The sequence below is a fragment of the Delphinapterus leucas genome, chromosome 10 (assembly GCF_059928025.1).
Source record: "Delphinapterus leucas isolate spDelLeu-1000000601 "Yukka" chromosome 10, BTC_Dleu_Yukka2, whole genome shotgun sequence".
In the NCBI taxonomy this organism is placed as follows: Eukaryota; Metazoa; Chordata; class Mammalia; order Artiodactyla; family Monodontidae; genus Delphinapterus; species Delphinapterus leucas.
In genome coordinates, this window is record NC_143138.1 from 61,110,761 (window position 1) to 61,137,566 (window position 26,806).

The 26,806-nt window shown below is 42.8% G+C and overlaps 1 protein-coding gene and 1 long non-coding RNA gene across 2 annotated transcripts in view; one reads left to right on the top strand and one right to left on the bottom strand.

The window, feature by feature from the left end:
- LOC149748256 (uncharacterized) overlaps positions 1-26,806 on the top strand; it is a 349,957-nt gene that overhangs the window by 219,695 nt on the left and 103,456 nt on the right. The gene's annotated exons all lie outside the window — the stretch shown is intronic.
- The window catches only part of MYRIP (myosin VIIA and Rab interacting protein), a 174,186-nt gene that overhangs the window by 94,188 nt on the left and 53,192 nt on the right, over positions 1-26,806 (bottom strand). The window contains exon 2 of the mRNA XM_089918170.1: positions 14,415-14,636. Coding sequence (XP_089774296.1) covers positions 14,415-14,636 — 222 coding nt within the window. The remainder of the gene's footprint in view (positions 1-14,414; positions 14,637-26,806) is intronic.

Consider the following 26,806-nt stretch of genomic DNA (forward strand, 5'->3'; position numbering starts at 1 on the left):
GCTATTGTGAGAAGTTTGAAACTGCAGCCCACCAGCAGAAAGCAATGGAAAGGAAAGAAACTGAGTCCTGAAGGTAAAGTTTAAACTCTGGATCCAGCAGTACCTGAGGCCACACTACTCTTGAACATTTTTGATTACATAGCTAATAGGTTCCCTTTTCTTTAAGTCAAGTTGGGTTGGGTTTTCTATCCCTGGTGATCCATGAAAGCCTGGCTGAAACAGTGGTAAATGGGATTCCCAAACCCCTACTGAGAACCAACAATGTACTGGGCAGGTACAGTGACAGGTGCTGGGTGAGGAGGTGATTAAACACAAGGCTTCTGTCCCTGGGCTCTCCCAGTCACCAGAGAAGGCAGATGTCTGAATGAGGAGCCAACACCCCAGTGACAGACGTCAATGTGCTACAGAGGAGAGGAGCTGACAGTCTTAATCCAGAGCCCAGACGGGAAGGCCAGTGGGGGACGGAGGAGTGAGGACATAGGGTTGTCACTGGGTAACAAACACCAGCTTTAGAGACAGAAGGACCAAGCCTTTGATGCCAACACAACCTCTCCAAGTCTTCATTTATTCACCTGCAAAAGGGGGAGTCTTATCTCATAGTTTTGTTGTAAGAATTAAACATTTAATCCGCCACTCAAGACATATTTGCTGAGCACCTGTTATGTGCCAGAAACTGTGAACAATATGGTATGTAAAACAGAGAGGGAGCTTATACTCCAGTGGGGTAAGCATCAGAACAAGAGCCTGGACCATGAGTGAGTGGGACAGGGAGGGACAGGGGTGGGAGAGGAGTATCAACAAACACAGACTTGCTTGATGACAATCTGTGACCATGGAGGGGAGGTCTGGAAGCAGAATAAGATTTGAACTTGTGAAGAGGGAGGCAGGGGGCAGGATTCCAGGTGGAGAGAGACCCCCATTATAAAGGCGGGGAGGGGAAAGGAAGGCGGGAGGTGGGAGAGCAGGTGGGACCGACCCTGTGGGCCTTTGTGGAATGTTGAGTTTTGTCTTTATTTTAAGAGCCAAAGAAAACATGGATGGGTTCCCTCTGGATAATTAGGAGTTTGAAGCAAATTGTTGTCACTGGTTTTGCGTTCAGCTGCGATGCTGTTATGGCCAAGGTGAGAATAGAAATTAAGAGAGAAGCAAACTGCGATAAGCTCAGGGCATCTCACCTCTGTTGGGGCAATGCCGTGAACAGGGGCAGCAGCAGCGGTGATGGTGCAGGGTTATCCCCATGCTGGGCAGGAGCTGCTGGTGGGGAACCACAGACTTGCTTCCACTGTCCTCTCAGAGGGCCAGAGGGACCAGGCCCAGGCCTCCATTCCAGGGGTGGGCGTGGTCACTGACTACAAAGCTCTGATGCACCAAGGGGCCTGGACCTCCTGAGACATGAAGCCCATTAGCAGACTAAAATTCCGGGGGGTGGGGAGCATCTGAGATAACGTTGTCTCTGGGAGCTGGCCGTGGTGGCCTGTGCTCCCAAGTAAGAGGAATGGGACAGTGGAAAGATGCTGGATTTCAAAATCAAATAAGCTGGGTTCCCAGTCCAGGCTCAGTGCCTTGTCAGCCGCATGACTTTGAGCAGGTCTCTGAGCCCATCTCCTACCCTGTAAATTGAGGCTAATTCCTGCCTTGCAGGCTTTCTGGGGATTTGGGGAGTTAACACAGACAACATGCCTCCCTCTCAGGAAGTGGACTGTGACTTTCACTTCACTTTTCCAGTCCTTCTTGGGGTTCTGGATGACTAGTGTGGGCCACATGTGACAAGACAGTCCCAAGGCAGCCCCAGGCACCGCTGAAAGCATCCCAGAGTAGAATACCCTGAGCGGCCATAAGGACTTGCCTGTGTAAATAAAATTCCACTGGGAGAGGGGTTTGGGGAGACATGCCCACCCCATATGGCACATGGTGAATGCCTTTCACAGCCTTTACTGGTAGCTGGCTGTGATCAAGGGGAAAAAGAGAGAGAGCCCAGGAGGGGTACAGAGCATCTAGGAGGGGAGGACATCTTTGGGGGCTTTGGGGTACTGACCACGGACAGGTAGCAAAGACCCCAGGCAGGGTCTCTGAATCAAGAGTTAGTGGCAGCGACTTCCCTGGCGGTCCAGTGGTTAGGACTTGGTGCTTTCACTACTGAGAGTCGGGCTTCAATCCCTGGTCAGGGAACTAAGATCCTGCAAGCCACATGGTGCAGCCAAAAAAAAAAAGAGTTAGTGGCAGTTTCCATTTGCAGCAACATGGATGGGATGGACCTAGGGATTATCATACTAAGTGAAGTAAGTCAGACAAAGACAAATATCATTTATCACTTATATGTGGAATCTAAAATCTGATACAAGTGAACTTATTTATAATACAGAAACAGACTCACAGACATAGAAAACAAATTTATGGTTACCAAAGGGGAAAGAGGGGGGAAGGATAAAATAGGAGTTTGGGATTAGTAGATATATACACTATATACAAAATAGACAAACAACAAGGACTTAATGTATAGCACAGGTAACTATATTCAGTATCTTGTAATAACCTATAATGGGAAAGAATCTGGAAAAAATATATATAACTGAATCACTTTGCTGTACACCTGAAACTAACACAATATTGTAAATCAATTATAGTTCAATAAAAATAAATAAATAAATAAATCAACAACAACAACAAAAGAGTTAGTGGCAGTTTCAAAACCCCCCTTTGCAGTCTCACAGTGGTAATAGCCACGTCCTCAGAACAGCACAGACAAGCAGGTCGGGGAATGGGAATCTAAACACACAGGGCACAAAAGACACAGCAAGAACAGAGTCTACTGCAAGGCTTACAGAGCCTCAGATGAGCCATTTATAGCTTCTGAAATGCATCTTAATGTGTCTCTTTGCAATGCCATCTCTTTCCAGGCAAGTTCAATCCTTGGCACCATTACCAGGGTGAGAGTGGAAGGTGCAGACTTCCCTGGCCAATGTTAGCATGAAATCTTCCTTTTGGGTGGTTCTGGGAAGAGGAGAAACAATTAACACAGAGCCTTTATCTTGTTTAAACTCCCCTTCCTCTACTCAGTCCTTGATGCCGCTAAGAATCCTGCAGTCTAATTTGTAGATCAAGCATGTTATTAGATGTGAGAATTAGAAGTGACAAGCAAAATGCCCCATGCCATGATGCTAATACTCATTAAACCATCCTTGTCTATTTTAGAGAAAATACAAGCTCACTAAGAATATATTTAGTGATTGTCTGCTAAAATATGCTCCTAGTGATTTAAATCAAACATGGGGAGGTCTGGGTTGTCCTTGATTTGTCACATGGCCATTAAAACCACGGATGCAGAGAAACACTATATTCTTTAATTTAAAAAAGTGGCTGGCACCAGAAGGAAAGGTTTCACGAGGATGGAGCATCTGGATCAGGAAGCCTAAACTCTGGGGTCTCACCCTAACAGCCAGACCCTCCCCTAACCTGGTCTCTCCGTTGGTGGCAGCCCCCTTCAGTGGCCCAGTTGGGGAGATCCCGGGGAGACCAGGCCAGAGGGCCTCACCAAGACCTGGATGAAGGCTCCAGAGCCACAAAGGAGAGGTGAACACAGAGAGAAACTTTGGCTGGATCAGCTCCTACTAAGAACCACCCGTTCCCTGGGGGAGGTGCAATGTGTACCAGCTTACTTGGGAGCACACTAGCTTACCTGAAGTTCACGCCTGGGAAACCACAACCAAAAGGAAGAAGATGAATCCTCTTCACTGCTTCCTGAAGGCTCACCTCTGCTCCACCCGAGTGTCTGAGCATTTGTGTGGCACCTCCTTAAGCCTCCACAGACCCACCACGCTAGAATGCAACTCAACACGGCACGTCCTCCACAGACATCAGACAGGAAGCCTACACCAATGGAGGTGGAACCCTGCCACTGAGAAATGAAAGTCATAGGTACCTGTGCCACATAAGATGTCACCTTGTGGCCTTTTGTTTCTGAAGGGCATCTCTGAAATGGCTGTAGGCAGGGAAGTGCATAAGCCAGCAGGTTTGACAGATGGTGAGTTAAAATGAATGAAGCTGGTCAGCTGAGTTAGGCTTTCATTTCCCAAACTTGAAACCTTATCCCGTAATGCTCATAGTTGACTTGCTCTTGGAGACTGGAAACCAGCAGAAATGGTGACAGGACAATTCTGGCTGGTCTACAAGGAGAGCGGGCTCTCTCCACCGCCTTCAGCCTCATGCCCCACACCAGGTGGGGACAGGTCATAAGCAAAGGCAGATTCCCCTTTTTCCCAACCATCTTGGGGAGGTACACTGCCCTCTAAGGCCAAGATCACGATGCTGTCTGAACACAATCACCGCCCTTCATGACATCAGCAAATTTCAGCACTGAGCATTGGGCCAGCTCCTCACTGGCTAGCCCCTAGGCTCTTTGAGGAATGTCCCTCAAAGGTCCCTAATCACTGTCGACTGTCAGTCTCTCAGGAGGGGCCCAGAAAGGTCAGGGATTTGGCACAAGTTCTCAAAGCTTACCAAGCAAGAAAACAGTCTGATTAGAAATAAAGCTGAGTATATTGATTTTTCTTGATGAAATTTTGAATGCAACAAGTATTCATGGTGTGTTTTTCAGCATCCAGTAACACCACATGAGGCACTTTTTAGTAAACCCTTGAGAAAGAGATTGTCCCCAGGTCAAAAATCAAAGGATGGAGAGAAGCACGTTTACATTATTATTAGAGGTGCACATGGTCTCAGAAGTGACCTTCCTTGACTTTGTCCCACTGAAACAGACTCACAGGCTCTCACACATCCACATACACCTTGGCCTGAAGATCCTGTATATAATTTTAGAGAAGAAAACAGAAATTGACAGAAAGTGGTTTTTAGCGAAGCAAATACAATTCTGCATAAACATTGCCAAGGCCCTTGTAATACAATAAGCCCAGAAACATCCAACAAAGAGGAGCATGTTCTTTGGAACTAATGTATAAAAGCTTTATGATGATGACATTCCTGAGACTCTCATAAAAATTCTAACTTTCATGTCCCCTTTTAGCTTTGTTTATTTGTTTTGGGCCCTTGTTAGGGTTGATTTTTTTTGAGCTGCAGACAAATCTAATGGCCACTTCTAGCATTGTGGCATACTCCAAATATATCTAGGACCAAAATTTTCCTGCTACGTGAATACATCTCAGTCTCAGGCCCAGGAGCATCTCCGAGTCTTAAGAACCTGCATGGAAAGCTACTAAGCTCAAAGATGGCTTTTGAGGGCTCCCAATGAAAAAGGACAACGTTGTAATAACTTCTGCAAACATCCATTTTTTTCAGCTACAAAATTGGAACACTGGCTCCACGTATCTCATGGGTGGCTGAGAGGTTAAAACAACATAATGCAACCAAAAAATGCTTCTTCAATTTAATAAGGTCTGGCTGCATCCTTCTTAATGACCTAGACCTGAGTTTCAGGCATTAAGATGCTCTCAGACACGGGATGCTTTCAGGTCTTCTGGCTCACCCCTCAGGGCCTTTGCACTGCCTCTCGGTGCTCTCCCAGCACTTATACCATCTCCGTATGGTTATAGCTGGGACTTTCCTGTCTTCCATATTAGACTCTGAGCTCTTGCAGGGCAGGGACCTCTTCCTGTTGTTCTTGGAGACACCCTTTTCCACTCAAGCCACTGCTATGCTGGGCAGGCTTGTTCCAGCTGCGGGGAGCTGACTGTGAGCGCCTCTCGCCAACTCAGTGATAATACGTCGATAGCTCGAAAACGTATATGGTGGGAGTATTTACACTATGGAAATTGGCAAATACTACAAATCAAGCCTTCTTTATCCCTGGAGAGCCGGTTGTCAAAAATTCACCAGGACACCACTGACTCCAGGCCAGCTTTCTCACCTCATCCTTTTAACCTGACACATTCATGCTGGACAAATGTTCTCTGCAACACAACCAAAATCTAGCATGTCACAACACCCTCCCTTCTTGAAGCAGATGTTTCAGTTTGTACTCTCAGTTCTGTGATCTACTTGTCTGGCTTACTCCCCAGTGATGGCAACAATAACAACCATAATAATAGCTAACATCTATTGGTACTTATTGCGGGCCGGCTGCTGGGCTGAGCCCTGGCAGACCCCTTTCAATGAGTCTTGTCCACAACGCTGTGAGGCTGGCACTGTGTTACACTCATCTGGACCAGGAGGAAAGCGAGGCTTTGGATCTTTGCCCACAGGCGGGCAGGGCCAGCATCAGAACCCAAACCAACTCAGCCACATCACCCCTCTGTCACAGCCACACTGGGTCACTTGCCCTGCTGCCCTCCTGTGGACCTTCTCCCCATGGTCATGTCTGTGCATGTCCAGCACTAGTCGCTGTGTTTCTGTTTTCATCCATGTAGCAGTGGTATGAGGGGAGTTCGTTGATTATGCTTTGTGGCACCTTATGAACTCCCTAATAGCCCCCAGTTTTCATCCTGGACTCAGGGTGTGGGCTGGCCCCCGTTGTGCCACCCTAGAGCCCTGAAAGCCAACTGGCCTCAGTGCCTACAATGAGATTCCCTTGCTGCTACACTCTTCCTTCTGGATTGAGGCTCCCAGAGGCCACAACTGTCCACATCACTTCTCTGAACCTGGCTTTGAGAACAGTCACTGGAGGTCCACTGCAGTAGGCACAGGGCTGCCTCGGTAATTACTCCCAGCACTACCCTAAACCAGCAAAAGCTCTATTTGATGGATAGTAGACTTGGGAACAGAGAGCTAGTATGGGGCCAGGCCAGGGTTTCAGCCAGGTGTGTATGATAGCGGGGGCTGGCATTCTTTCCACAACACCAGAGGTCCTGAGTGTAAACCAGGGGACAGGCCTCTGGATGGCCAGGGGAGCCAATTCCCACTGCCATCTCCCAGCCCCTGGCCCACAAAGCAGCAGGACCTGCCCTGGTGACCCTCTGGAGGGGCCCTGCAACTCATTCTCCCGTCCCAGCCCCTGGCAAGCAGGACCCTGCTATGGGTTGAGCTATAGCCCGCTCCTGTGCTGGAGAGGGCCTGCCCAAGGCATGAAATCCCCACGGCCACAAAGGTCTCATCCCTCCAAAGGCAGCCTCCACGCAGTGAAAAGCAAGCTGTTTAACTTGCTTTTCAGCTCACTAGGGAACCATAATCCATTCCTCCTGGGTCGTTGTGGACATCCTGCTTTGATTGCACCCTTTATATTTTTAGTTTTAAGTTTTCTGACCTCCGTAGTTTCAGTTGAGAAATCTGTCGTCACCTGAATTGATCTTCCCTTATAAGAAATACATTGTTTATTTCTGGCTGCTTTCAAGATTTTTAATTTTTTCTTTAGTTTTTAAAAGTTTAATTATTATGTACCTTGCTATGGATCTGAATGTCTTTGGTTTTCCAAGTTGTGTGTTTATTTTTCCAAGTTGTGTGTTTATTTTGGTTTTCCAAGTTGCGTGTTTATTTTTCAGGGTTTCAAGGACATATTCTGGCATTATTCTCAGAGAATGACCTTTTCTCCTCAAAATCAGCCAGTGAATTTATTTGGTTTTTATTTCCCTGGAGTACAACCCACAAGCCTTATCCAGCAGCTTCTAATTTTCTCCACTCATGCTTAAAAAAATCCTCTACTGCAATAAAAAGTGTAGCTGGAATACTTTTATGAGTGTGATTAGAAATGATGTCCTTGTCACAGGAGGTGCCATCCTCTGGCATACCTGCAGGGACCCGGCATGGCTTCCCAGCTGTGCCATCGGAGCTGGAGCCATCAGAGCCAGGGGCTGTGGGCCGCACGTCGTTATAGTAAAAGAAATTAAAGTTCTTATCACCAGAGCCTTCTAACCATGGGACAGACACCATGGTGGGCACAAATCATCCTTCTCTAATCCTTTAGCAACCTTCTAAGCCCAGTGTCATGAATTCGCATTTTTCAGATGAGGAAAATGACACTCAGAGATGCTTAGCAACTGGCCAGTAGCCACATAGCTGTTAAGTGGCAGAGCCAGTGTAAATGTGCCAGTAAATTTTTAAAAATTATTTTATGGCAGTATTGCTTACCTATAGTAAAGTGCACTAATCTTAAGTGTCACAGTGAATGTTTACATATGTGCACACACGTCAGATCACCACTTAAGTCAATGTATAGAACATCCTAATCACTCCAGGAGGCTTGCTGGGTCCCCTCCCATTCAGTAGCCCCTTTTACTCCCAAGGGCCATCACTATTCTGGTTTCTCTCATCATAAATCAGTTTGACCATTTCAGAACTCTACATCAATGGAATCATACAGTATGTGCCATCTGTATCTGTCTTCTTTGGCTTAACATCCATGGTGTTCATCCATAGCGTTGCGTGTACTGACAGTTTCTTCTTTTTCATTCTATTTGATAACACACAGTGACATGACATAGCCTACCTACTGAATGGTATATTATTTCCCCAAAAGTTAGAGATATAAGCTAAATTGATTAGAAGCAATAAAAAAATTTTAGTGCTTTATGATTGTACCTGAAAGGCAGAGCTGACAAAAGTTATTCAGCTTATTTGGAATTCATTACACTTCCTGAGTTTACAAGGCCATTCCTAGATGTCTCTTGAAGAATCTCATTTTAGAGGTTAAACAAATCATCTGAAGGACACACAGTCCCAGAAAATGCAGATGTCTTCGTGTGGTTTAATTTGAATGAGGCTCTGGAAGCTACTTGACTGGGGAGTTGGGGGTCCCTGGGTCAATTATTTAGAAAAAAATGAAATACTCTTTTCTTAATTATCTCATATCTTCACTTATACTAGTGTAGACTATAAGCCTTTTCAGTTCTTTCCTTACCAACAAATTCATAAATACTCCCCTGACAGGGCTGCCTTTGAATTGCAGAGGCCATAATGTTCTCTGATGCTTTTATGGTGATTCTGAGAGCAATTCACACCTCAGGCAGGATTCCTAGGAATACTTCTGACAGTACAGCTTACACAGCCCAGGCTGAAGTAGCCCATTTGTATGGTAAATGCGTTGGCCCTCCCATCAGGTGATGCTGAATCAGTTTGCCTTCTTTAGGCCACTTGTTCCTGCTCTCAAATGAGAACTCAAGAAATTTAGCAGCAGTAGATTTTTTTTTTAACACCTTATTCTTTTTTTTTTTTTAATTAATTAATTTATTTTTGCTGTGTTGGGTCTTCGTTTCTGTGCGAGGGCTTTCTCTAGTTGTGGCAAGTGGGGGCTACTCTTCATCGCGGTGCGCGGGCCTCTCACTATCGCGGCCTCTCTTGTTGGGGAGCACAGGCTCCAGACGCGCAGGCTCGGTACTTGTGGCTCACGGGCCCAGTTGCTCCGTGGCATGTGGGATCCTCCCAGACCAGGGCTCGAACCCGTGTCCCCTGCATTAGCAGGCAGATTCTCAACCACTGCGCCACCAGAAAAGCCCAGCAGCAGTAGATTTTGGTCTTGATTTTAAGAGCTGTTTGTAGTCTTAAGAAATGAATACAGAAAAAAAAAAAAAAGAGAAAGAAATGGATACAGCATCATCTTCTATAATAGTTCCTGCTAAACTTATTTGTCTTCGTGCTGAATACTGCCTTTCCAAATTAAGATTTATTTCTCTAGGACCTTTCTAAGGATTTACATCTTGTAAGGTTTCTATAAAGTGAAATGGATGTTCTTTGCTGGCTATCCCCCTCTTATACTGGGATATCAAATCCTTTTCATTTCTTAAATTGATGTTCTGTGGACCTTTCTGAGGGAACTTCAAATTTTTAACCGCAAGGCTTATCCTAGGCTTGTGTATGTACTGTATGTATATCTGTGCTTTATGCATAAAAAGAGCAAGATTCCCTCTTCCCTCCAAAGACCAAGTTTGGCCTGGTTGGGGGGGCATTTAGTCCTGTTGAGAATGCACACCCTGCAGTCTGGAGGCAAACATTTGGGTTTGGATCCTGCTCCCACCCTTACTTGGAACAGTAACATGCCTCAGTGAGCTCAGCGTCTACAACTATAACAGGGGGTGCCATCCACCTTGCAGGACCATAAAGTGGAGAGTGTTGGCATCTAATTAGCATTCTTTTCTGGAAATCTACTCTCTGCCGCCCGCAGCCTAGATTCAGCCCTACCTTGCCCGAGCTTTTCGGTCTGCCCATTGCTCCCCCTTCCTTTGTCCAGCCTGCCTTTGCCTCCTGTCCTCCCCTGCTGAACACCTACCTCATGAAAGCCCAACTCAGGCATCCCTTCCTCTGGGACACCTGTCCTGCTGTTGCTCTAACCACGGGGCCCCCACGGGGACTTCAGAGCCTCCAGCAGAGCACTCTTCACTCACAGCTGCTCACGCACAGACTCATCTCCAGTTACTATGGAAGCTGCCGTGAGCAGTACTGAGATCTGTTTGACTCTTTAACCTTGGCCATTAACGTAGGCCTGGGCACTTGCTAAAGGAGAGAACCAGTGCCTTTGCTTATCAGAGAAATTTCAAAAAGATCAAAATTTCTGGTTAGGCTTTAGCACTTTCACTGCCGTGGCTGGAGTTCAGTTCCTGGTTGGGGCACTGAGATCCTGCAAACTGCTAGGTGCGGCCAAAAAAAAAGAGAAGAATTAAAAAAAAAAAAAAAAAAAGAATAAAAAAATTTAAAAAAGATCAAAATTTCAGGCTGTCCCCTTCCCCATAGTAACTGTCCTGAAATTTATGCAAGGAGGCTTCAAGGAAGAAAGGAGAAAAGGAACATTACAAACAAAAGGCACACCAAGAACTCGTGTCAAAAAATTATACGATAAACATCGCAAGTGAACACGTGAACAAACAGTTCTCCAGAAAATCAGTGATGGACAATAAAGAGTTGATTGTTTTAGCACAGGCCTCCTGTGTAGGCTGAACTCAGTAAGCATTTATGGAGGAAACAAGTGAAAAATGTTTAATTTACCATGATGTATGTCAGTGTGTATTTCCAGGAACAAGGACACTCTCTTATAGAGCTATGTAAAGTGATCAATTTCAGGAAATTTAAAATTAATACAATACTATTCTACCATTATCCATATTCAAATGGTGTCAATTGTCCCAATGTCCTTCATAGCTATTTCCCCTCACCTCAAGAGTTGATTAAGGATTAGGCATGTCACTTGGGTATCGTTTCTTGTTAGTCTTCTTTAATCTAAACATTTCCTCAGTCTCTTTTTCTTTAATGACATCAGTATTTTGAAGACTTCAAGCCAGTTGGTTTGAATAATATTGCTCGGTGTGTCTTTGATGTTTCCCAAGATGAGATTTATTCTAAAATTTGGAAGGGTAGACTGTCTCTCACAGTACACAAATGAAACTTCCCCCCAACATTCCTCAATTTTTTTCCCTTAAATTCTTCAATCTAGTCAAGAGATTTGTCAGTTGTACAGCTTTTTCACTGAACAGCCGTGGGTAAGATGGGATTTTTCCAAGCACACAGTAACTTTCTTTGACTTGTTGCATCATGGTGTGTAAAGAAATCTCAAGAGCTCATTAACCAAAATGAACTACATGAAATTGGCACACAGTGCTGCCAACACAAATAATTCCACTGCCATTCAGGCTCCTTTGCCACATAAATATTCCACAAAGTGTACACCTAGGAAGAATGCTCTCTGTTCAAAAAAGTGAAAACACTTCAAAGAAACCATTGCATACCTAATTTTTAATATATAAGAATTTACCCATGCTAATACAATATACACATTATTTTAAATGTCTCATCATATTCTGTCAAGTTGAATGTATCCTAACTTACTTCCTCTGTTCTATTGTTGGACATTTAGATTATTTCTGGGTTTTACATTACAAATAATCCAGTATATCTCATTTTTGTACTGAGAATTATTTTTGTATTAAAAATATTCCATCGTCTCTTTAGGTATAGGTTTTCAAAAATGAAATTAATGGGTAAAAGGACTTGAACATGCTAATGGCTCTTGATACACGTTGGTAAAAGGTTATGCCCATTTCAACTTTGCCAGCAATGGATGAGAGTGCCTTTTTCAATCTACCCTTGCCAACACTGAAGAGAATGCTGAAAAAAACACATTAATTTCATGAGAAAAAAGCTACTTGAAGCATAAATCTCTATTCCCTTGCTTTCTATTGAGGTTCAACATTTCCCCATATACTTGTTAACCTGTAGATGTCCTCATCCCATAGTGATAATTTTTTAATATCATATCTTCTTTAGGGATATTGCAAACCCATTAGGATATCTCTAAAACATACTGTGGAGTTTATACTAAAAGGGCAGCATCCTAATTTATGAATCCTGTGGACTGTGTGGAACACCAAGCAATAAGTGATCAGGTAGAAGTAAAGGATATTTGACTCCAAGTGAAAAGAAATGAAGGCTTAAGTTGTCTCAGAAAAACCAAAGCCAATGCCACAGACATAATCAGGAGATATGTTTTGATTTCAGTCCCAGGGATAATTTTTCTCTCTCATTCCCCGAAAACAATCTCCCAAACTGGTCTGTGTTAAAGGTAATAGCACAAAACAACAAAATCAGAGAGAACAATTTTTATAATGAAGCAAAGAACTAAGAAGCCAGTTTGTTTCCAAGGAAAGTAGGAACGCCATTCCTGAATCAGTTCGACACCAAATGATGACTGACGTGTGCATCTAGGCTCACTGAGAAAGTTCGGTTTCCTCAGAAGATCTTAAACAACCAGTATAAGTCCTTATTTATAATGTTTGACTGAATCTATGCAATAAATGGTCAAGAAGATAAATTTTTATATAATAAAAAGATGACAAAGGGAATGATCCTGTAGTATCCCATTAGCTATATAACTTCTAAAATAAGTAATCCATCATTCATTCTATAATAAATTCACTGAAGTTTGTTAATCTCCCAAAGCTAAAAATTTTAAACTAACACTGACAACAGAAATATGTTTTAATGCAAAACATACGGAGAAAACAAACTGACGAAGCACAAACCATCTGATCATAATTAGAGCAGTGACCATTACAAGGGAATTTTCATTTAAAATTCTTAAAATGCTTTTACTATAATAAATAACCAACCAGAACCCTAGGACAGGTAGACCCTTTTTCACTGTGATGAGAAAGAGGAAAGCTGAAGTTTTGGACTACCACCATTTTTACAGTGACTTGACATTACCTGTGTCCTCCCCAGGGAAGCCTACATTCTAATCTGAGTCCCTCCTGTAGAACCACACCACAGACAGGCCCGGGTGCTTGATATAGTCATTTATTTCTGACACAATTGGTTAATTTTATCACATGGATGTCTACCCTGTATTCCTAGTGCCTTAATTTTCTGTGAGCAAGAATTTTTATTATTATAATTATTCATGGCTCCACAGTATCTCAAAAACATATGCATATGGTAGCTACTGGATAAACAGCTAGAAATTAAACCAATGCACCAAAAATGGGATTAATTTACACAGGAAAGGAAAAGTATGTCATAGGCAGTGGGGAGTGAAACATGAGTCTAAAAAGCGGTCATCTCTGCAACTTCACAGAGCTGCTATCCACTATTTTATTGGGATTTCACACAATACGCACACAGGTATTCTTCATGTAATTTGACATATACAGTGTTTTAAAATCCAGTTGCTCGCATATGAATATGCTGAAAGAATATCCCAGAGAGTAATATCCTAAAGTAAATCACTTCTAAACCAAGGTGAATTTCAGACTGCACAAGGAGCAGAGAAGCTGATGGTCAAAGTGGATGGCAGCACAAAGTGACCCCAAACACCATCCCCCAGCCAGACACCAGGTATTTAGTCTAAACCATCTATTGGAAACTAATTTTTTTGGTGGTTTGAAGAAACTGGGCACGTTTTAAAATCTGTTATTTATCTGAAATTTTCCATACTTGATTCAAGTCAATTTATTCCTTAAATGTTTCCCATGATGAATTTGGCAGTACAATGCTGAGAGGTTACACAGCTTGTTACTACATAAATAAACTCTTCTGAGGCATCCTTCAAAATGTAACAGACTGTCAGGGCACAGGCCATACATCTGAGACACTTTGACCTAGACATACTTCTCTATCAAACGGAGACTTAGAGAAATTTCAAGAAGCAAAACCTGCCCCATGAATCATGGACTTCTTTCCTGGACAGGTTCTTATGATGGACTTGAATAATATGGAAAAACAGGAAATGAGTTCAACTTTTGCATCTTCTTTGATTTCAGACAATAATAATCCCAAGACTCCTGGCGATGTCCCCACAAGACATCATACAAGATTGAACCAGTGAAATTCCCAGCTTCTCCTCAGCATCCTCTTTCTGCTAACTTTAATTAAACAAGTTTGGGTGTGTTCTATCTGCATTAGACACACTGAATGTAGAAGACAGCTTAGTAAACCTCCCCTTTCTTAAAAAATAATGCCGATCAATCAATCACTGTCGGCCCCACCTGTTTGAAGGAAGATGGTGCCTCCAGTTAGCTGAGACCCTAAGGGTGCACTTGGCCACTCACCTTGCCTGCTGGCAGACGCAGCAGATCCACACCTTCTCGTGCTTCTGGTAGGAGCAGCAGCTCTTGCAGACGTTGAACTTACAGTCCCCACACCGGCGTTTGGTGTTGACAAGGAAGGTGAAGGGTGAGCAGCAGCGCATACAGCAGTGCTCCACGAACTTCTGGTGCTTGGAGAGGATGCTGCACTTGCTGCCTTCCTCATCCAGCTTCTGCTTCATCTCGCTGGGGAGCCAGGTTGGGGAAAGGGTGAGGAGAAGAGAAACAGCACATCAGGTCAGGGGGCTCCCTCCCTAAAGCACGCCACCCTGGCCCTCCCATATGGCAAGCTGCCATGTAGGATCTTCCTGTAAAACACAGAAAGATCAATGGCTTGACATAATATCCAGAGAGGAACCCTAATGGTGGATTAATTCTGTGTTCTTCTATATGTCATATTTTCTATAAGAAAGCACAAAACCTTATTACTTATATTTCAGACACTAGATTTAAATACAAATTATTATAAAGCTAAGCACATTAAAAAGAAATCCTTTAGCTTAATTAATGTCTTTTTAAAGGAGCAGGAGATCATTTATGTTAAAATATTAATCCTTATAACAGCCCTGCTGGGAATATGATAAATGCAATCCTGGCCCTTAATATCCCTGGAGACTGAAGCACCAGGGATTTTAAAAGCTTTCAAATCAATGTAGTCAATAAAGATTCTCTGGGTGATGGGCTAATCCTAAACACTGGTGACTCAGAGTTGGATAAAAGTTAACCCCCTTCTTCCAAAGAGCTCGTGGATGTTCTGGGCACACAACTGGTCATAGTAATGTAAAACACAACACTGCATGCACTTTTCTCTACACTCTGAGGAGGAAAGGAGAAACCCTAAGAGGCAAGGATCTACCCCAAACACACTGAGTTACCCAGGATACAACTGACCGGAAGTAACCAACTTATTCTACCTTGGCAAATTTGAGTTGTTTCTTCCTGTTCAAAGATGCACACCCACAAAGAATAACAGAAAATAATTTTTGTTTCTGTATCCATTTTGTGATTGTGCAGTTCACCCCAGATGAATCTATGATGTATGTGGCAAATATTTTCTTTCATCTTGAACTTGTCTTTTCAACTTTGCTTATTGGTGTCTTTCATCATTTAGAAGCGTTTAATTTTTCTGTAGTTAAATCGGTCAGTCTTTTCTTCTATGGCTTCTGAGTGTTACATCTTGCTGATTACTCCTCCCACCCTCTACCAACCACTAATCTACTTTCTATTTCTTTGAATTTGGACATTTAATATAAATGGAATCATACCATATGTGTTTAAGGTTCATCCATGTGACAGCATGTATCAGAATTTCATTCCTTTTTATGGCCAAGTAATAGTCCATTTACAGATGTACCGTATTTTATTTATCCATTCATCGACTGATAGACATCTGGGTTCTTTCTACTTTTTTGGCTATTTTGAATAATGCTGCTATCGACATTCATGTATAAGTTTTTGTGTGGACGTATCTTTTCAATCCCAGGAGTGGAATTACTGGGACATATGGTAATGCTAAATGTTTAAACTTTTAAGAAACTACCAGAGTGTTTTCCAAATCGCTGCTCCATCTTACATCCCACCAGCAACATATGAGGGTTCTGATTTTTCTGCATACTCACCAACACTTGTTATTGTCTGCCTTTTTTATTATAGCCATCCTAGGGGGTTTGAGGTGGTATCTAATTGTGCTTTTGATTTGCATTTCCCTACTAGCCATTTGTACGTAGTCTTTGGAGAAAAGTCTATTCAAATCTTTTACCCATTTTAAAATTAGAATATTTATCTTTTTCATCATTGCGTTATAAGAGTTCTTTATAATATTCTGGATACAAGTCCCTTATCAGATATATGATTGGCAAATATTTTCTCTTTCTTATATTAAACCTTATATTTTATTAGTATTTTTAGGTGCTTTTAGTACAAAGAAGGGCTGCACTAGCTCATCCCAGCCTGCTACTAGAATGGGAAATCTACATATGGTTTTATAATCTAATTTTTCACTTAACAACAACACATCATAAACATCTTTCCATGAAAATTCAAAGAGTGTTTGTAGCTTTAGCTTTCAGGTCCCCTGAGCTGGCTTACATGGCTGCCAGTATACGCACAGGGCTTTCTGCTCTGCACTGCGGTGCCCGATACTCATTTGTTTCTTGAGCATTAGAAGGGGAGACTACATCAGGCCAGCTGATAATTCTACAGGGTAAAATATTGTATATGTATACTTGGCTGAACAAAATATTTACAGGGAAACAGGACAGAGGTTTTTTTCCTTAAGACATGAAGATGTTGTTATCCAGTCCCTCAGATTTGGAATAGAAGGTGAGCTAAGTTACCAACGGCTCTGACCTCTGTAAACAATATAAGAACAGCCTCAGCAATTGACCTTCTTCTATTGATATTTCAAAGACACTGAATTAAATAGGATAAAACACCCAGGAAGGAAAGTCTTTAGGGATCAAAAAAAGCTCTGTGAACTCAATGCACAAGATCACTTGAGCTTTATGAGTTTTGTTTCCTGATACACAGGACTGCAAATGCCAATGGCATTTAAAAACTCACTGAGAGTCTAGTGATAAAACTGTACCAATTCCTCCAAAGTTTGTTCCAAGCAAATGGAGTGTTTTGAACCACAGGCTCAGTAGAGGAATAGAATGCCCTTCTTGTGAACCATCTCTCACTTCTCAGATTCTACTGCCCTATAGTACCTCACGGGAGAGGTCACTGAAGAATTGTATAGGATAACCTATAGTGGCTAACTGCAGAATCAACCAAGAATTATGCAAGACCAGGTACCTGCACTGAAATGTCCTGGGAAGGACCAGGCCCCCAAATGGTCAGCCATGTGGGAAAGAGTGATGGGTTTAGAGTCAGTGGCTGGGGAGAAGCTCAATCACTTCTCAAAGATCCCTCTAACCTTTCTGAGCCTCTGCCTTCTGAGAGGCAACAGTAATTCCTACTTCGCAGAGTTTCCAGAGATTTTAAGTGAGCAAATCAACAATAAGCAAATAGTACTTTACATTTTGATTAGCAAGAAATCCAGTGGTCTCAGTACCCATAACATTTGATCACACTTGTTTCTATGTCAAGAAAGTTTTGTGATAGTATCTGGGCAAAAAGGCTCAATATGTATTTGTTGCTTGAGCACTGAGTGTTAGTGGGTGTGAAGTGGCATCTCATTGTGGTTTTGACTTGCATTTCCCAAATGAGTAATGATGTTGAACACGGTTAGTCTGGTCTTTAGCAATGTCATCTGACATCTGGTTTAGCCTCTTCCCGATACATCACTCTGCAACCGACATATGAAAAGCTTATCAACATTTCATGGTTTCTGGGTCCACTGCAATGCCAGTTCTGATTCTCACCATGTGTTGAGAATGCATGCAGGCTCAATGGGGCTAGAGTGTCATAAGTTAGCTGTGTCTGCCATAGGTGTAGCAGGGACAGTGATGGCATATATGTCACTTGTTTGCTATCAAAGAGACAGTAATTCTAGCCCATAGCTATGAGCCACCACTCCATGGTCACAGGCACTGTTGTCTAGATTGCCAATTATTCACTCAGTTCACACTCACTGAGTACTTACTATTCCAGGTGCTAGGGATAAAAAGAAAACAGGACATGGTCCCTCCTCTTCATGAAACATGTATTAAAGTGGGGATTCAAAGGATTACAAACTAAATAAAATGTAAAACAATTTTAAGTTGTAAGGCATTCTATTACAGAATAATCAGGGCACTTAGACTAAGAATGACGTGGCAACCTACTTTAGACTGGGTGGTGACAAAAGTCTTCTTTGGGGAGATGACATTTAAGTTGAGACTACAGGTTGAGAGGGGGCTAGCCCAATAGGAAAAAAAAATAGCATAAGAGGCAGAGAGAACAGCAGAGGAAAAGAGCTTAATGTTGGGGAAAGGGGAGGGAAGACAAGACATAGGCCCTGGAAAGGAGTTTGGATCTTATCCTACGTTCAGTGGGAAGTTATTGAGGCTGGTGAGCAGAAACAGAGCAGGATCCAATTTCCGTTGTAATAGCACCTGCTGTTACATTAAGGCCAACTTCTAGGTGGCCATGTGTGGAAGCCTGGAGAGCAGTGCATTCATCTAAGTAGCTGGCTGAGGTTTGGACCAGGGTAGGAGCAGAGGAGATGGAGAGGAGTGGACAGATGCATGGCACACCTGCTGAAGGATCCGACATGGGGGTGGAGGGAAAGAATGAACCAAGAACCATTCTCAGGTTTACACCTTTTGTGGGGAGTGAAGCGGTTTATGGAGCAAGGGAAGACTACGATAGTAGAAGCATGTTTTACTGAAAACTGTGAGGCATCTAAAGGGATTTGCCATGTGGACAATTGACAGGTGTTTGTGCATCTCAGAGGAGGGATCTGGGCCAACTGTGTAAGTTTGGGAATTATCTTCAGACACACCTCCATAAATATAGGAATGGATGAGTCACCCTAGGGAAGAGAGGGCAGCAAGGGGAAAATAAGAGAGCATAGAAACAAGCCAGGGAAACCCCAAATGTTTAAACTCAGGCTGAAACTTGAAGAGGTGAAGCCAGACAAAGAGACTGAGAAAGACACCAAAGGAAGAAGGTGTTTCAGAGAGAGAATGGCTGACTGTGCCTGCCGTGAAGGCAGAGAAGTGTCCACTGGATTTGGCAACAGGGAGGTCACAGGTGGCCCTGACAAAATCAATTTCACTGTGAGGCGGGTAGGGGGAGTGAGGCAGGAGCTACTGCTGTGGACTGCAGGGTGAACAGGAGGTGAGGTAGTGGATCAATCACGGAATGACTCTGCCGGTAATGTTATAAATGTTAAGAGCAAGGCTCCAGAGGGTGAACCCAACTGATAGGAATAATAATAGTCATAATAATTTAAAAGTATGTTTTGCTTTTAATCTGTCATGGGTAATGTCACTCTCTCACTGTGTAATTTCAGGCAGAATCATTTTGCTGCCCCCTGATGGTGTTATCAAAATTCGTTCAAGGTTAATAGAGTTCACTGTGTCACAGTACAGAAAATAAACACTTAAAGATTCCCTCTGGATGGTGAAGTTAATAGACACACACCAAATACAGTGTGATTACCAGCTCTGAAAGGAAGCAGACCATTTTAAACCAGAACTTTGGACGGTCCCTTTAGCCCCATAAACCAGAGCATCATGTTTCATATGAGCATTGTCTGTAAGGAGTTATGGGAGCTCCATCAACCTGAATTTCTTCAGACAGCTTAATAAACAATGGATGCTGGGGAGAGGGTGAGGGGCGCTGGCTCTGCTCCTGATGGCTCAAGGGGGTGAGGGTTGGGATGGTTAAAACCTTTCTATATATTGAAACATTTTTGCTGGTTACCATCACTATTTAAGAAGAATAATGATACTGAAAAATTTGGGGGTCAGTAAAGAGAGTCATAGTTTATATTTAACATGTTCAACCTCTAATCTACGAAGGAATTTACCATCACAATTCAGAAAAAAAGGTGGTAAAATGAATGCACATTTACGTAAATCACCTCTATGGAATCCACTGAAGTTTAAGTAAAAAGAATGGAAACAGACAGTAAGCTCCATGTTTCATAAAACGAAGGAATTTCCACAACCTGCCACGTCTAAAATAGACTATGGAAGAAGCTTAGTTATATTTGGGATCTGGAGGGAAGATGGTGAAATCAGACACACATCCATCTTGACCTTGAGCAGAGAGAGGTATCAAAATACAAATGAGGGCACCCTAGAGGCATTATAATTCTTTCCTTGAAAAGAAGAATGGCCAGGTCACCAGAGAAGCTGGGACCTTCACCCTGTGGACTCACATCAATATCACAGTGTATCAGAGTTTCATTACAAGCCCAGGCTGGCCAGGAATATGTGAAAAAGAAAACCCAAAGGGCATCTAGCCTGCAAGAGGGGTCACACCTCCACGGTGGTAGGCTGATCAAATCAGATGGGAAATGTCTGGGCGGGACATCTCCAGCTGTAGCTGATTACCATCCCAGCTCAGTTACCTTCCAGCATCGTCCCTCTCACCTGCAAACAGCTAGGTCTGCTTTCCCTCCTGGGTTTTCACAAAGCAGTTATTCAATCACTACCTTCACAACTCAGGAAAGTAGGGAGGGCAATCATATTTCCCACCTCCTCAAATTAGCCATAGTGCATGAAACAGAACAGACCCTCCATTTAACCGCTATGAATGACCTCACTTAAGCAGTAGCCCAAGAGGAATGGAGGTGTGGGGGCTGAGAATAAAAGAGGCTGACCGAGAATGTTCTAGATACAAAATAAATAATACAAAATAAAGCAAGCTTTCCTTTCCACCAACCTTGCCTCTTTATTGCCTTTTTAAAAAATTAATTTATTTTATTTTTGGCTGTGTTGAGTCTGTGTTGATGTGCGCGGGCTTTTTCTAGTTGCGGCGAGCGGGGGCTACTCTTCATTGTGGTGCGCAGGCTTCTCATCGCGGTGGCTTCTCTTGTTGTAGAGCTCGGGCTCTAGGTGCACGGGCTTCAGTAGTTGTGGCTCGTGGGCTCAGTAGTTGTGGTTTGCGGGCTCTAGAGCGCAGGCTCAGTAGTTGTGGCGCACGGGCTTAGTTGCTCCACGGCATGTGGAATCTTCCCGGACCAGGGCTTGAACCCATGTCCCCTGCATTGGCAGGCGGATTCTTAACCACTGCGCCACCAGGGAAGCCCTTTATTGTCTTTTGAGTGGCAAGCACCTAGTCCCACTTTTCATAACAGATTTTGGCTCCCAACGTGAGGCCATGCTCTCGCGGTATCTGGCTCCCCAGGGTTTTCCTGAGAAGAGCCGCCGGCCATGATGACATGCCGGGATGGTTGTGATGAGCCCCCTGCTTGTGGCTAGCTGATCCTGAGAGGGGACTTGCGGGGATGTTCCTAGTAGGTGCTGAAACCATTTGGTTTGGGGATTCTCCCTGTTTCTTCCATGCTGGGCACTGACTGCCAGCATAGGCTCTTACCTTGGTGGAACAGAAACATGCATCGGAAAGAGCTGACGAGCTCCAAGACTAAGTCTACCAGTGTGCACCTGGGCAAACTTCTCTTTTGAACATGAAGTGCTATTTGGGCATTTGAGAGTTGAGATCAATTGTGAGCACGAGGTGCTATTTGGGCATTTTGCCAGTTGGTGCCGATGTGTGTCTGACGTTGAGGACCCTTTGTGTTGGGGAAATGTTTGTTTGGGACTCCATATCGGTTATCGTCTTGGAGGATTTGTGACAGTTCTGTCTTTTGGTGTGTGAATGTGTATTCCATTTGTGTGATTGGTATTCTTATTGCCTTTTGTAAAATGGGAGATTCAGGTTCAATTCAGTAAGAAAAATTTTAGCTATGAACCTATGACTAAGAAAAAGAAAGATGATTTTTTTTTAACACAGTGTAGCTAACAGTATTCTTCAGAGAAAACTGGTTAAGATGAAACTCTTTTGAAACTCCAAAACTGGTTCTTTTTGCATATGCAGTTAGAGAAAGCTAGCTTGATAAAAATACTGTTTTCAGAATTCTGACCCTGAGAGAACAAAAATATGCCTAGGAGAAAGCTTGAAGTTAACTCTTATCATGTCCTTGAAATGCAAACACAACCCATTCTGCCTGACACTTCAGCCTTGGGTTAATTAGTAGAACTTCAAAAGATGTTTGGGTTCATCACTTATTTGCAAAGCAGAAATAGAGACACAGACATAGAGAACAAACGTATGGATACCAAGGGGGTAAGGGAGGGTGGGATGAATTGGGAGACTGGGATTGACATATGTACACTACTTTGTATAAAATAGATAACTAATGAGAACCTACTGTATAGCACAGGGAACTCTATTCAATGCTCTGTGGTGACCTAAATGGGAAGGAAATCCAAAAAAGAGGGGATATATGTATACGTATAGCTGATTCACTTTGCTGTACAATAGAAACTAACACAACATTGTAAAGCAACTACAATAAAAATTAATTAAAAAAATGATGTTTGGGTTCATTAAACACGCATCTTGTACCACATTAAAGAGAAACTGTGCTATGAGAAAAATGTATGTTTTTAGAGGTTATGGAATATGTTCTTAAGTTTGCCAATAAGAAAATGCTGATATAACAAACAGTTCAATGACTTGTTTCTTGGTGTTGTTAAGGTCTTTTAAAGGTTAAAAATTGTAATATGTAAAAATGATAAGGGAAGCATTTCAGTGTGTAAAAGCAAGTAGGATATGTGTTGTTGGTGAGAGAAGGTATAAAAAAATGAAAATATTTTTGCTGAGGGATAGAAGAAGGATTAATTTTGTCCTAAAGCTGGTTGTTTCTGGATGGGAAAAAAAGGAGAAAGAAAGTGATAAAAGTTTGTAAAAAAAAAAATGAATTTCGAGAAAAGAGTTTTGTACGTTGTTAAGATAAAGATTAGATCGAATTTAATTAGATAAATGAATTTTGTTATTAATAGTAAGCTGATGCAAGACTGAGTTTGGTTTTCTCTCTGTTAAGAGAACAAAATTTTTTGAAACAAATTAGGATTATTTGTTATGTTAAATTATACAGAAAACATTGTCAAATAATAATGATAAACATTCTTAGGTTATATAAATATCATTAATATAAGTGTTCTAGAAGTTATATGACGTTTCTAAAATTTGAGTATGTTCTGCCATTATGTTTCAGTCATACTTCTAGTTATAAATTGTCTAGTGAAGTTGTCACAGAGTATAACTTAACTACTTATGATGTGTACTTGCTGGCTTTAAGACTTGCTGGCTTTGCAGTACATGTGCTTAAAGCACGTGTACAATGTTTGTGTGACAATTGGGTATAATTGATAAAATGTATAGGCTATAAAATGTTTCCCCATCAGCATACCTCTGTACTGGTTTGTTATGTCTGATTAGTTTTCCCCCAACGTGAATAACTAGGCCAATATATAAACAAAAAGTAGGCCTAGCACCAAGGGACATGAATAGACCCAGAGCTGGCAACTGAGCCACTCTGGCAATGTTGGAAAAATACATTGATTATCAATGCTGTCATGAAAAGATTTGCTATTAAAAAGGGAAAATGGTGGAAGAAATTTTCCCATATTGAGGTATGGGGAAGTCATCCTGGCTTATACATGATTAAATTAAACTTTAGGTTAACCAAAACAGCCTGTTTCTGGCCTATTAAACATATATTGTACATCTGCTTTAACCACTAAGGAAAAAAAAACACAATCAGAGAATAATACAAGGATGCATTTTGATTATTATCCTCATTGTAATATGTCTGCTAGTTTTCAAATGTTTGTCCAAGTACTATGACAAAGTAATCAAAGAGAGAGGCAATGTTTTCACAATACAAAATATTGATGCTAACCTTGAAACTCAAGATTATTTACAACTCTATGTCCATTCCCCAAATTAGGCAGGACTATGCCCCACTTCAGCAGGAAGTAGCCACAGCGGTTGTTGCCCCATTCCCTCAAAGATTTGGGGAAAATTGGAAGAGAAATGAAACTAAAACCAAGGTCCCCTGCCAAGTTTATGATTAACCTCTCTATCCAAAACTCCCTTTCTGGTTCTGTACCTGTCCCTCCTCAAGATTGAGGAATATCAAAGAAAAGGTGGGTTTGAAATGGAGTGGGACCCTATGGTCCTTCCCCCACATGTTTTCCACCTGCCTTCTGTCTATGGAAAAACTTTAGCCAGAGAATAAGTTTAATCAGAGAAGTGATAAAATGCAGAAGCAAAGGAAAGCAGTCAAGCAAGACTCAATAATAACAGTTTTGTCATTAAGCAAAGTCAAGGACATTTATTTCCTCCTCAAGGGCTATAGATAATATTCAAAGCCATATCCTTTGAGCTGTTTTATAGATACTGAAAACTCCACCAGGTGGAAGATGTTAACTACACGATGACCAGACTGTAGCCATGACATAAGCTGCCACATGAGTCCGCACCCCCCACCCCTTTGCCAGCCTCTGAAATAAAGCAGACTTCTTTCCACCAGCTGTGCCTCTTTGTTGGCTTTTGAGCGGTAAGCAGCCAAACCCCACTTCCAGCAACAGTATGTATATATTTTAATATTTTGAAGCCAGCAGTAGGTTAACCTGAGCTGACCAGGGTCACTGACCACTGTGTGCTGGGCAGATTCACAAGAAAGCTGTTGCTGCTGTATACACTGGACAGAGGAGCATAACTAAAGCTGTGAGACAAACCGGAAATAGGGTGACCATGTATAACTACCAGCCCATGTGTCTCCAGATCCCCATCATATTATGAAATACGTATGAAAAAATATATACAAAGTAAACTGGATATTAACATTGTTACAAGACCACATCTATAAGTTCTGATTTCAAATAATTTTGCTCATTAATATGGCTTCATTTCATTATTTAACTCATGGGATTTATAAGTAAATAGTTATACATTTGAATGTGAAGTAAATTTATGGAAATAAAAAAGTGCTTTTATGTCTTTACATACTAGGAACTGGCCTGAGGTTTTATTTTTCAGATGGTTCCTTCACTTAGATTAAAAGTCACTGAATGAGGATGCCTTGAGGCTGTAGCTTTTGAGCTTTCTCATTTTATGTATTTAATTGTTTTTTTTTTTTTTTGCCTAAAAGAGCTTCTAAAGTTGGACTGGGGATTTTTTATCTTCCATATGCCCCAGGATTTCTACTTTCCTGCTTCTGATTCTGTCAGTAAAGGTTGGTTCATGAAACCATTAAACAAAAAAGGGAAAGAACTCAGGACAGAAACTGCATCCGCCTTCAGCTGCTGCAGTGCTTTGCCTCGCCTGGGTGTAATCACAAGGCAGGTGTCTGGGTCCACACAGGAGGCTTGGGCAAACACGGTGGGAAGTGACACTGTCCCTGTGAGAAGAGGAATAAGCTCAAAGCCTGGCTATGATCTTGGTGCTATGTTAAGGTCAGACATGTGTTAATTTTCTTCCATTCTCAGGCAGCCTAAGACACTGAACCCAGAAGCAAAACCCAGTCCATGATGGATGCCTGGTCATTGCAGAGGAGGAAAGACAAAGGGAGGGGAGGGAAGATACCCATTCTTCTCTCCTTCCTCATTGACAGAACACTGAGTTTGAGCTGAGCCTTTGCCTCCCAGAATCAAGACCAGGCTTCCCAGCATCCCTTGCAGCTACATGCAGCCATGTGACTAAGTTCTGGCCCATGAGATAAAAGTGGAAGGGAGGTGTGTTACATAGGGTGCTTAGAGGGAGCTCACTCTGCCAGAAGGGGCTCCCTTTTGTCTTTCTGCTTTTCCTCCCCCATCTCATTCTGTGTTCATGATGGCATGAGCTCTAGCTGCTAACCCGATCTATGATTTGACCTTGGGAATCGGTGTGGATCAAAAACAAAGGCTCTTGGGTCCTCAATGATGTGGGGAGGCTGCCACACTAGTCCTGAACCCACCCCCTGAATTTCTTCTATGTGAAAGAGAAATAAATTCTATCCTGTTTCAGCACTGTTTATCTATTGTTATTTTGGGGTTTTCTCTTGTACACCGATAAATCTGATTCTGAGAAAGGAGAGCAGGGCAAGTGTCAAGTAGAGTGAGAGCAAAGTAAGGATGGGAAGGGGAGGCTGAGTGATGAGGCAGAGAGTGGCAGGGTTCTGAGCAAGATGGAATGGAAAGGAAAGCAGGATGACACAAGCAGTCCATAACGAAGATCATTTATCCCCAAAGGGTGGCAGGGCCAGGGGAGGGATGTCAACTTGAAGCTGCCACACTGAGCTGGCGAACCAATGCAAAGCACAGCATTGTATACAGAAACACGCTAAACCCACCACAGAGTGGGGCTGGGCGTGAGGATGGTCTAAAACTGACCCAGTTGTAGGGCAACTTTCTTTGCAAGGGCTTCTGATGCCTCCTAGCTCACTGGCTCACTAGGGGCTGCTCTGTCCTTCTCTTGGAACCATGGGAAGCACAGAGGCCTGTCTATCAGGAGCCCTCATTTCACAGGACTGTGGGGTCTATAACTGGTCACTGCTACTTGTCCCCTCTATGACTCCCTCCTTCTAGAATTTCTGGGGAGGCCCAGCATTCCTCTGCCCTTTCTCCTCCCCTCCAGGCACTGGATGCCAGAGGAAGCTCTGCTGTCACCTTGGTGGCCACTTCCCAGGGCCAGCTTTCCATGAGTTCCTGGTGGCCAAATGCCTCACGTCTTGGCACTGCTCTTTCTCCTTGGCCTTGCTGTCCAGCAGAATTCCCAGAAATCTCCCGGCTCTGTTCTTCAAAACAGCCAGTACTGCCCCATTCCCACTGGCCTTTCCCTGCCTGGATATATAGCTCCCCTGATTGGCTTGCCCTTGAATGGCTAGCCATCTTCCTAGGACTCTCTCTTTTGCTGTCCTTACTTCCTAGTTC